Source organism: Sciurus carolinensis, chromosome 3, assembly GCF_902686445.1.
Source record: "Sciurus carolinensis chromosome 3, mSciCar1.2, whole genome shotgun sequence".
Taxonomy (NCBI): Eukaryota; Metazoa; Chordata; class Mammalia; order Rodentia; family Sciuridae; genus Sciurus; species Sciurus carolinensis.
The window spans coordinates 105,436,106-105,449,133 of NC_062215.1; the positions used below are offsets into that span (position 1 = coordinate 105,436,106).

General features: G+C 33.6%; 1 protein-coding gene across 1 annotated transcript in view; it reads left to right on the forward strand.

Moving 5' to 3' along the window:
- Galnt13 (polypeptide N-acetylgalactosaminyltransferase 13) overlaps nucleotides 1-13,028 on the forward strand; it is a 540,229-nt gene that overhangs the window by 471,627 nt on the left and 55,574 nt on the right. The window contains 1 exon segment of the mRNA XM_047546171.1: nucleotides 4,147-4,286. Within this exon segment, the coding sequence (XP_047402127.1) occupies nucleotides 4,147-4,286 (140 nt within the window).

The following is a 13,028-nucleotide window of genomic DNA, read 5'->3' on the forward strand; positions in this document are numbered from 1 at the left end:
TCCTTCAGCTGTAATCCTGCTTCCTTGTCCAAGTCTATTTTTGCCATAGCATGTATCACCTCCTAATATATTACTATTTATTTTTGTCTCTCCTTGGTAGAATATAAAATCCATAGAGGAAGGCAGTTTATTGTGTTTATTCATAAATATATCCAAAGTATCTAGAATAAGTGCCTTGCATATATAGTTGAACTATAGCAAATATTGACAGAATTAATCACGATTTAACCTCCGGGCTGAATTCCTCCCCCCCCCCCACCTCCACTTCTAGTTATTTACCTTACTCCTTCATTGGTGTCACTGCCTAAGGTCTTCTCTATATGGTAGCTCCATAAGTTTCAGATTTAAATCACCTTTGCAGGTACCAATTCCAGAGGAAATAGAGTTTCAACTTCCTAATAGTCCCAACAACTACTTGGACTAACCTTGTATTAGATTCTCACAGACCCATCGCTAAGTAAATCTTTACTATCTGGTTGGATGTAAGATTGATAAATGGAATGCTCCTGTTGTCTTGAGTGCTAATCATATTCTGGTCTGAGCAACAGCCTCTAGGAGTTTATCAGAAATGCAGACTGAAGGGCTGGGGATATAGCTCAGTTGGTAGAGTGCTTGTCTTGCAAGCACAAGATCCTGGGTCCAATCCCCAGCACAGCAAAAAAAAAAAAAAAAAAAAAAAAAAGGAAATGCAGACTGCAGACTGAAAGACCCTCCCCAGACCCACCAAATGAGAATTTTCATTTTAACAAGACTCTCTAGTAATGTGAACTTAGTCTTACACTTAGATGAAGCTGAAAGGATAGGGAGGGGAATGAGACCAGCCCCACTCAAACTGAAAGTCAGGGAGGGATGGCTACTCAAAGAAGACTCATGCTTTTATCAGATGAATATCAGGCATGCAAAAACAAGAGACATCAATTATAATATATACTAGATATTAAGCAATTTTTATATTCCAGGCACTGTAGTAGACATTTTCCAGACAGTATCTAGTATTCACAATATATTGCAAGGTATTTTCACTAAGATGTCTTAAACTTCAAGAGATAAAATAATTTGTTCTAAATCTTGTTATGAAGGAACTGAGCAAATTAATCTGTAATATAATATTAGGCATACATAAGTGCCATGGAGAAGAATTAAGTTAGATAGAACATGACCAAGGATAATGCATGAAAAGAATCAACTTAGATAGGATCAGGGTAAACCTGGAAAAGTAACGTTCAAGGAAAGTCTTGAAACAAGTAAAGGACAATTCATGAAAGTTCCAAACTAATACTAGTCTAGACAGATAGATAATTACACAACCTTGAATTAGAAACGAGCTTGTCGTGTAGAAGGAAAGCAAAACAATAATGAATTCAGAGAGATAGTCAAGAGCCATTTCAATGGAGGCTCTCCAGGCAATCGTTAAGAAATGTTTAATTATTCTCAGTACAATGGAAAATCACTGGAAGCTTTAGAGCAGGGAAGCAACATGATTTGATTTGTATTTTAAATATATTGTCTGTTGAGTGGGCATCAGTGAATAAAAGATAGATGGAGAAATGTAAAGTGTTGAGGGTGCTAGTTGGGATGCTATTGCAATGCTCATCTAAGAAATGAGAGAGGATAGAACCAGTGTGACAGTCCCAGAGAGCTAAAGATATGCTGGGAAGATACAACTAGTGGCAATTGTTAATGAATTACAAATGTGGGTGTGAGATAAAGAGAACGTATATGTTTTTGCCCTGTCAAAATTGGTGGATATTTGAGCTTATAATGGAAGTGGAGAACCTTGGAGATGGAACGTGTTATAGAATCAGATTTTAGATTTGCCATATTTGAGATGCCTATTAGATAGTCCAGTAAAACTGTTACATAAACAATTGAAAAACTATTTGGGGGAGGTTTGGGTTGGAAATAACAGTTTGGAAAACAAGTAAGATAGTTTTTCTAGGCTACTTCCAGATCTGCCTCACAGTCACTAAATCATGCACGAAAAAGGTCCTGCTGCCTTGCAGTTGCGCACACAGGGATACAAGGCCTCCCAGTCCCTGTAGAAAAGGGAAAGAGACCTGCAGTTCTCACAGCTGCTCTTCTATCTTTAAGACTGGAAGTGACTATGTCCATTTCCCCCACAGTTCATTGACCAGGACTAGCCAGATGCCCTTACCTAAACTGCAGGGGCCTGGGAAATGTGACCTGTATGGAGTGTTTGGTTAGCCCTGCTGTCTTTCCATAATGTTTCACTTCTGAATGGGAGAATAGGGATCCTGGAGGAAGAAAACATTTTCATCAAAATCTTGAAATAAGACCACAATATTGTTGTGCATTTCTAAAGGTAATTTACTATAATTGAGATTAAGACAAAATCCAAGTTTGAGTGCCAGTGCAAAGGGGTGGCATAAGTATGGCAGGGCAAGAAGGCTTTACCTTTCCTCAATAATTTCTGATTCTCCAGCAACTGCCCACTGCCAATTCCAAGGTGATCAATTAATGTTTTCTTTGTACCACTGTCAAATGATATGCAGATGAACCTTCCAACATGACTTAACTACGCATAAAATGTGCATAGGAAAAAAATTTTAAGCTAGGACTAAATCTTAAGAGGATGAAAAAGGGAGAATGCTGTTATTAAATAAGCCATTTCAATGAAATTCATTCACCTCAAAAATGGAACTAGAACAGTAAACTTAACTGTTGGATTAAATCCTCTGAGACTACATGCTATTTCTTTTCTAGACCCAGCGACATTTCTTTATGTATAATTTGGAGGACTGTTAGCTCATTTCAATTGTCATAACACTCAACACAGTATGATATCCTTTTAGGGATCAAAATACAAAATTGTTTCTGAGTCTCTTCATTTGAAGATTGCACCCCAGACTGAAAGTTCTGGATAGAAAGCTTTTGCAAGCAAATGTTTATTCATTTAAAAAGGGCCAAAGACCTTTTTGGTTTTGTCTAAACACCAGCTGAAGAGATCAATATTTTCTTTTGGAAGGTAATGGTTTTACTGTTTAAGCATTATCAAGAATGCTGTTTAACTACATTACAGAATTTAATTTTGAAAAACAAAAATTTTTCAAGAAATAAAAGAAGTGGAGCTTATGAAAAGGTGGTGCTGTAGTGTACTAAAAATGGGATTAGCTACAGACATTTAAGTTGTCAAAACAATAGCTGCATATTTTACTGAGTGATTTTTTCACTCTACTGCTTGTTCTGGATATCCTAAATCTGGGTCATTTTTTTTTTCTGTGCCTGTGCCTGGTTGCTTACTGGACTTAAAAAAAAAATGATCTAACATTGAATTTTCTTCAGAATAATCTAGGAAATAATTTTTCTCTTGTCAGGTATTTATGTCACTTTTACATTTGTAATAATAAGCAAATGTTACCATGGTATGATTTACATAAAATTAATAATATTATTATTTTATTTGTCTACAAAAATATTCTTTTATGAATATATTTATTTTCAAATATTTTGCTACTCTATATGAAAAAATTAAGCAACTTTAACATACATATGGGAGTAAATGCCTGTACATTGATTTGTGTTAGTTTCTCCATGCTTATTTATTTACTAATTTTTCCAAGAACTTAAGGTAGCTTGCAATAACCCATAAAATACAAGAGGAACAATATCAATAATTAAAAAAGCAAGTCTATCTAAGTAAACCTAGATAAAAGTTTAAGAAAAAAAGTGAAAGCTAGACCACATATGTACAGTTCATTGTGAGTATCATATTTATATAAATTTCTCATAAAATTTACAGATGGTGAACAGATTTTAGGAAAAATATAAAGATTAGCAAAAACATTGAATTTTTTTAAAGAAAAAGAGATACCATTTTGCATAGTTCTGTTAAACTTTGATTATGAGATACTAAATTAACACCAATTTACATTTAGTTGATTAATTATTCAACTTAATAACTACAAGTACTTGATGATAAATATTTGCATATGAAAAGTCATAACCAATGGAAGAACTATTTCACGTGCTAATTGGATGTGTAGTAAGAAAATTCAGCTGCACATGCAATTGAATTTGATGAAATCACAACAATAGAAAACAAAAACTGATAGAAAAGCAAACAGAGTGAAAAGTGCTAAAATGAAAATAGCATAAACTGATTTGTGTTTCTCTGAAAAATTTCAGGTGTTGTTAAAGTGGATTATGGAGATGTGTCAGTCAGAAAAACACTAAGAGAAAATCTGAAGTGTAAGCCCTTCTCTTGGTATCTAGAAAACATCTATCCGGACTCCCAGATCCCAAGACGTTATTACTCACTTGGTGAGGTATGAATCATTTATTTTGGTTAAGTTATAAATATATTTTGCAAATGGAGCGATTTCTAAAAGGCTCAATATTTTTTTTCTCACATTACCAATAAAATGTTTGGGTTTTTAAATAGATTTATCTAAAATGACTTCTCATATTTTTTCAAGAATCATACAGATCTTCATCAAAGAGAATTGTAAAAGTGAAGGAAATTTTTAAGATTGAACTAACAATATTTTCATGTTTCTCTATATTTTTAAGCTTTTTGGTCATATGAACCTTATATTTTTAGATTTTTATGTGAACTCCAAAAAGCTTTTGTTTTTGTGGGTGAACTAAATATTTACTGCACTGAAACCAAACTTGATAATTAAAAATATCATAAATTCATTAAAAATAATGCAATAATCAATTGCATGATAATATAAATAATATGTTTTTGAAAAATAAATGTATTTTCAAAATAAAATTAAATAGGGAAATGATTAGCATTGATTATACTTTTGTAAAATGCATTAATGTCCGGGTTGGTAAAAGATGACTGAATTGTTGCATCTGTTTCAATGTTCAACCTGTTGCCTTATGAGACAATTATAATAGCCTCTCAAGAATTTTTCGTACATGCACGAGAAAGTGAGAAAACTGAAACCTGTATCATAGTATTATAGCAGTGGCTTGGCCATCATTGAACTGCACTATTCTTTTCCAAAATATTTATTCTATTTAGAAATATATAACTGACTTCATCATAACTATACAAAGATCTATGTAATACATATTTAATTTTTCAAAATAAGAATTATTTTCTTTATGGATTATGTGCTCCATATTGGTAATTTCCAACTTAATAAGAATTAGGTTTATGAATCAACTAATTTAACATTGCTGCAGATAAAAAGCATTTTAACAGCAATAATATAATATATTTTGAAATAATTATTAATTAAGCAAGACTTTAAGTTTAAATTGTCATTTTTGTAAGTCATAATGGTAGAGTGTCTAAAAGTTTATATGGTTAAGTCTAATACTGTTTTTGGTCATCTGTCTTACTGCTTTATAACTTTATAATCATACATTATTTATAACTAGAGAACAATGAAAAAACAAATACTTGAAAGGAATGAAATCCTAGCTTAATTGTAATGACTATTTTATATGTCTTATCCATGCCCTATTTACCACATCACTACTTCTTCATTAGCAATGTCAATATTTCTCCACAGAACCTTTCAGCTTCATACTTTTAATCCAAAAAATGTAGTGAAAAAGCTCATGTGTCATAATACTAACTGACCATTTTCTAGATATATGACTTTATTCATGGAACAATGCTATGCTTCAGAGTATTGATTTTGTTTGTTTATATTCAGGGTATTGTTGCTGCTAATGTATGGTACCCCCATGTTAGCATTAGTCTCACCAGGATTCAGATTCAATGCATAGATTACATGAGAAACTTTTTTTAACAAGAATTCTCTTTGAATATTAATTGTATTAACCTACTGAAGATCTAGTAGAATGTCTAATGCTCTCATATCTTTATTAAAAAGTCTGGCTATCCATGAACCTCACTATATATGCTCAGAAGAAAAGAGCGTTTCTGTTCGGTGCTGGGGATTGAACCCAGGGCCTTGTGCTTGCAAAGCAAGCACTCTACCAACTGAGCTATCTCCCCAGCCTGCGTTTCTGTTCTTTAATACAATTTTGCCAGTGGACAAAAATGATTAGTAAATAACTCTGTAAAAAAAAAAAAAAAATTAGTGTGACCAGATGCTATAACAAAACAGACACCAATAGAGAGTAATTTTGGAAATTCACTGGGGCCACTAGATGACTCCTGAGAAGAATTCAGGGCTGTGAAACAATGAGATGTTTGCTTCCAAATTTAAAATTCCGCATTACGCTTTCCTGCACTATACCAAGGAAACCCAGCTGATTTCCTTAGAATTAAATATAGTATAGACAACTTCCTTTCTACAACCTATGGATTTTAAATCAACTATCTTCTGTAAGGAAGATGCCCATTCTTTCATTTGTAGAACTGCTTTGGGAAAAACTTTTTAAAGAAAGATTGAGTCTTTCAGGGTATCTGAGACACACACTGAAGAGGAGCGTGGGTTATTAGGGAAATCCCAGGGCCTGGAGTCAGGCAGAGGAGGTTTCAAACTCTGACCTCACATCCAACCCAAGTAGCACTAGGTGTCTTCTCAGAAGCTCTGTCAGAAGAATAGAGGTAATAAAGCAGGTGTATAGTGGTGGCTGAAGCCAGAGCATCTAATATCATGCCTGGTAAGAAGTGGTAGCAACCCCAGTATCTATAGTTACTGTAATAATTACAGCTATCATTTAACAATTTCTTACTATGCTAAAAATTGTTCTGGATGCTTTTAATGATTTATGTTATTTAAAAGTGACAGTAGCTGGGCATGGTGCTGCACACCAGTGCTGCACACCAGTGCTTGGGAGACTGAAGCAGTAGAATCTCAGATTCAAAGCCAGCCTTAGCAACTTAGCCAGGCTCTAAGCAACTTAGTAAAACCCTGTCTCTAAATAAAAGAAAAAAAGGACTGGAGATAAGACTCACTGGTAAAGCACCTCTGGGTTTAATACCAAAAAAACAAAGAAACAAACAAAAAAAGTGAGAGCTCCATGACTTTGGTGTTGTTATTTCTCCCCCATTTAATGAGGAAACAGAGACAAAGAAAGTTTGTATAACTGACTTGTAGGTTGCATAGCTAGTTAACTACAGAAGTCAGGATTCAAATACCTGCTAGTTTGATTGTAAAACTCACTGTTCTGTCAGAAATGAAAGGAGAAAATAGTTTATTTTATTACATTCATTCATTTTAAATGCTTTTATTAAATAAGGGCCTGTGTGATATGCTGAGGATGCAAAGTCAAATAAAGCCATTCTACTAAAATGGGGAGAGGATGAAAAGACATAATCAAACAGGTAAAGAAAATCAGTAGAAATTGAAGCTGGATTACCTGAGCTATATGGCATGCTATGGACTATTGTATTAAAAACCCAATAAATTTTTAAAATATGAGATATATTAAGTTTTAAGGTTTCTGGGATATTAACATTCTGTAGTTTTCCACTTTAAAACCAGCTTTAAAGAAATGCAACCCAACATTGGTTTCCATGGAAACAGAAGGGCAAATTCACCAAGCACTACTTCTCAATTCAATTTCCATAGCTATGTATGCATAATTTAAGCTGGACATCTTGATAATGAGTTAGTGCTGGACTGTTAATGGATAACAGTCATTTATTTAAAGCTTTTTTTCCTTATTGCCTGCCATTAACTGTTATTGGAAGAAAGTAAAAGAGCTATATTTCCTTATATTTGAAGGCACTTTTTCCCTAATAGTTGGAGTCCCAAAATTGCATCAGATGTCTAAAGGATTTTTCATCAAAACAATGAAACTATTTCTTGGTAGTTTGTTCATATGTATTTCTCCCTTAATTTCCAGGGAAGTTTGTGAGAATTAGCAATTTGTATATTCTTTATACTTAATATTATTGTATATTGGCAAATATAAACATTTTTCTGTCAATTTGTTTGTAACTTTCCTTGCTCTGTTGGAAGATGCAGAGGTAAACATGGTATTCAGTTTCTCTGTTGTTATATACCATTGCCAAAATAATCATCAGTAAATTATTTGTATCAGATAGTTGAATCTTAATATTCTACATGTTTACATTTTATTCAGGCAACTGAAATATTATTTTACCCAACCCATGAGTTACATGCAGTTGCCAATGAGAAGTTAAAAGCTGTTCAATTGCTTTGCACTAAAACCTTTAAGTAACTTAATGAAGCATGTGGTTTTTAGACTCAGTAAGCAGATCATAATGGAATAAGGAGATCGAGCTCTTTGCTGCATTAAATTCTTTCTTAACTAGCCCTTTAGCTTATGTAGATTTAACATGCCAGATTCTGATCTTGTGAATATGAAGACTAATTCAAGTCTGAGATGGAAAAATGGAATTTTAAAATATAATACCTTGTCTCCAAGTTTTGGGTTCTGACAGGATAGTGCGCTGAAAAAGAAAGTTGTGAACTATTTGGAACATAGGAATATAAGAGGGCAGACAGGAGAAGAGGATTTCTGCAGCCAAGTGACTTAATGCTTGATGCTTAAATTTGCATTTTCATGTTACCTAAAGATGTTTTGACATTAGCCAGTGTCTTTTGAATGGTGTACCTGACCTCAGCACTTCTTTTCCCTTTGTATCTTTTAACCATACCAACTAGTTAATGTCCTTGCACATATGGTATTGTATTTCTTAAAATTTTTGAGAGCAGATTTAAATAACTAAAAATAGACCTCTGTGAAGCTACTAGGCTGCACGGATTAGGGGCAAAAATCAGTTACTAGCAAATGCAGAAGTTAAAGCGCTTAAAGGTTTACCCTCTTCATTGGTAATTGAGAGATTTATTTATAGATGCACAGTGTTCTTGACCCTTTAATAGAATAACCAGTAAGAAAGCCTCATTTCAGGTGATTCACATAAATGTTGGCATTCTCTCTGTCCATTATTTTATTTCCAAAATGTTTGGAACTCTGTAGGTCATTTTCATCCCAGATTAGCTGAGCATGGATGTCTATATGCAAAACATTATTCTTCATAAGATGTTAACCGTAAAGATTGTGGGGCTAGGTAACTTACTTGTGGCTAAACTGAGCTATTTTATTACCTGAAAACCTATTTTTTTTTGAAAACCTATTTTTACTTCACATTTCTGATAATGACTGGAATTCATTCTAATTTTTGTATTTAAATATGTACTGACACAGACAACCCTAGCAAACTATATGCCAGTTGGCATTCACTGAATTCTCCATGGATTTGTGTTGTTGCTGTCATTGTTATCCCACCAAAATAAAGAAAATTTTGTCTTTCTTTATTCTTTACTTTTTTGTGGTAACATTGTTTAAAATATCATGATCATTAATCAAGATTATTCTAAACCCAGGTCTGTGTAAGTAGAGTAGGTTTTTAATTGCTAAATATAATGATTTTGCTGACATCCTTCTTATTTATTTAGTTTGGTAAACAGATAGTAAACTTAATGCATATCCAACAGAACAATTATATTATGGAAAATTAACACTGAACTCTAGAATTTATTACAGATGTGCCAATTTCCTTCTTTACAATGTGAAAAAAAAAGTAAATGAGGTTTTCTGTTAAATAATAAATAGTTGCATAACTTGCAATTAAAGATAAGCATGTGCTGGAGTAATTACATTTTTTAAAAATGTTAGTTTATCTTTAGAAAGGATTTTACATATATAAATTTTTGAAATGCAAAAATTGGTAGTGGAGTGGGGTGTATATAATTTTCTTAAAATTGGAGTTCCCTTTGTTGCTTGCTTTTGCAATCCAGCAGAGGGAGCAAAAGCTAATGAACACATTGCGTGAATGTAAAGAATATTACCAATGATGCTGCTGTGTGAGTAAAAGAAAGAGAAAAAGGCTAGAATATTTAAACATAAAAACATAAGTAGGGGGCTGGGGAGATAACTCAGTTGGTAGAGTGCAAGCACAAAGCCCTGGGTTCAATCTCCAGTACTGCAAAAAAAAAAAAAAAAAAAAAAGTAGGAAAAATACTCTTGAGTTTAATACCATTAATAATTGCTTCCGTGTAGTAAAAGATTATGTGTAAACAAAGTAATCTCAAAGAAGACAAAGTTCAAAATATCTTGGTCTTATGCTATACATTTGAAGCTGTATTACAACATAAAGAATGATTCAAAAGATTTTTATAGAATTCAGAAATACCAAGTGTTCTAGTTATTTTGATTTGGGTCACAGAATAGATTCTATAAGGACTTTCTAATGGATAAAATTCTTCAGTAGTTGGTTGCCTAGATTTTTCTCAGGATTGAAAAAAGTCCTACATGCCCAAGCAATTGGTGGCAATGCCAAAGCCAGGATCTTTTCTGAAATTTAACTTCTTTGCTTAAAATTATTCTTTGTGAATGTTCTAAGAATGGCCCCAAACCATTTTATAAAGACTCTTGATTTTAAAATCACACAGGATATGCAGCTCTGATTATTTTTGTGTTTCAGAAGATTAGATGCATGTTTTGAACTTTCTTATTTGCTGTTATCTTCTGATGTGCGATATGATTTGCTTGTTTTGGATTATCAGAGACCACTAGAGCCCATTACCTTTTGAAGACAGTGTAGCAGACACTAACAGTGCTGGGCTCACTGACTTAAGAACAATCTGATGTGTACTAACCTGTCTTCTGGGTATGTGTGACTTTTTTTTTTACTCTGGACATCATAGGCCTAGTAATAGAAACCTTTTCAATATTCAAGAGGATGTGTCCTTCATACTTTTTCTAAACAGTTTAAATTTTTTTTTGTTTCTATAAATGCATTATAGCTATATATAATATTGGAGTTCATTTTGACATAATCACACATTCATGGAATATAATTTGCTCCACTTCAGTACCCAGTACTTCCTCTTCCCCTCCTTTTCTCCCTCCCTCTTTTCCCCTTCCACTTCCCACATGTCCCTTCTGTTTTCAAGATGGCAACTGATACTCCAGTTTCCTGACACTCAGTCCTACACCCTGTCTTAGCTCACCCCAGTCATATCCAGAAATCATTCACTTGACCTCAGTCCAACATGTAGTACTCAGCACAAAGACAATTTGCTTCTAATCTTCTTGACCTGGATTCCCACGTCTGGCACTAGGCTGCTTTCATAGATCTTGTTCTATGTGCATGTCGTCACTTTTATCTGGGTGACCTCTGGTTATCTCTGTTTTGTTAGAACTCCATCCTTTTTTGTTCCTTCTATGCCTCATTTCTAATAAATGCTGCTTGTCTGGAAGCCAGGATTGGTGATTCCAAGACTCTCTATAATAACTTTACATTCCTTAATAGGGCACATTCCTTAACTGTCTGTATCTTAATATTTTTGTGGAGGTAATAGGTTGACACATAAAACTATGAACTGTTTCCTATAAAAATAATGGCCAAGATAGTGGAATGCAAAACTGATGAGCAGATTTGACAACAAAATTAGGTAGCAAGATATTCAGGGAAAACAATGAAGGAAATAGGGAAGCAATGAAGTGTCTGAGAGAAATGAAGACGTAGTAACACTCAAATTCCCAGTTGCTTCTCATGAGGAATTGTTTCTAGCTAAGTCAATAGTAGTAGCTGAAACTTGGAGAGGGTTATGCAGACAAATGAAGTCTCCTGTCTGACATGGGAAACATCTGAATATCATGCAATGTGTAGATTCTCAAAATGCACTAGTTTGAAGCTCTCCTTCTTTAGGAGAAACTGTAAAGGAAAAAGTCCAAGTTGAAGTGGATAGGGAATCATAGAAGCAAAGGTTCAGATGGAAAGAGGAGAGGGAAACAGAACCAGGATTTTTACAAAATAAAGGGGCATTCTTCTTAATTCATCAAAAACATATAGGAAAGGCAATTTCAGACTTCTCAAGTTCTAAATGGTATCTCAATAAATCCTCCCACATCAAAGATCAGGAAAATGGTTTTCATACAAAAGGGAATAAAAAGAAAAAGAAAAGAAAAGAAGAGAATACAAAATGATGAGTGCTAAGGAGTGTGGATAATCAGGGATACAATACCTCTGTAGAAGATGCAAGCACAACAACAATTTAGGGTCATAAGGCAGAGAGAAATGCAACCTGATTCTTTAAAAGAAACTAAAACAAATGCTGTAAATTATAGGGTATAGAAAAGAACCATATAAATAAAACTTCAGAAAGCACTGAAATTAGCTTCTGAATTCAAGAGTTAGAAATTAAAGAATACATAATTTCAGAAATGACCAGCAAAGTTCTGAGAACCTGTGATCAATAATCTTAGGAGAAAAGGTTGTGCAAATTTTAGAGGAAAAAGAGAAGGATTTTTTTAATTGAAGAAGATATTTAAAATAATATTGTTTGATCAAAATGACATACACAGAAGACAAGCAACAAGATCAAAATAATATTTCCTAAACAGAAAAACCAAAGTAATGAAACAAAATGAACATTAATAATTATAATTTAAGTCAACTTTTCTGAAAATAAAATTGATACTACATGATGAAAAGGAACACTACACACCTAAAGGAGTAATTCATGAAAATAAGAGTAAGGCATATTGGCAAATCTATTACAGTTTAAAGAAAAGAAAAAGAAAGTCAGCTCAGCATCCAGGTACATAGAAAACTTGTAAAAATAAAGGGTGAAAATACCTGATTGTCATCAGACTATCCAAAAGCAACCCTTTATGCTCCAAGGTAATGCACTGACATTGTAAACACACTCAAAGTAATATATTGTCAGCCAAGGACTTCAGATGTACCAAATTCGTTTTTCAAGTACAAAGACCACACAGTTAGCTATTGACATATAAGAATTCAGAATATTGTTCCTAGTAAATGGAAGCATCATTCGCTCAGACCCACACCTTAGATATTTCTCAAGGTCTTTTTTTTCTGTCATAGCTCATATCCAATTCAATTGAAAGCCCTATTGACTCTGCCTTGAAAATATATCTCAGATTTGACCTTTCCACTTCCATTGTTATTCTTCAGCTCCAAGCAACTGTCCTCTCTTGCTCATATTTCAGCAATAGGCTCCCTACTTAGTTCCCTGTTTCTAGCTTTGTCAAACTCTAATCTTACTCCACACAGTACCTAGAATAAGCTGCTGTGATATGCTTATGTTCAAAAACTTACAATTCCTGACATTATTTAGTCTTGGCAA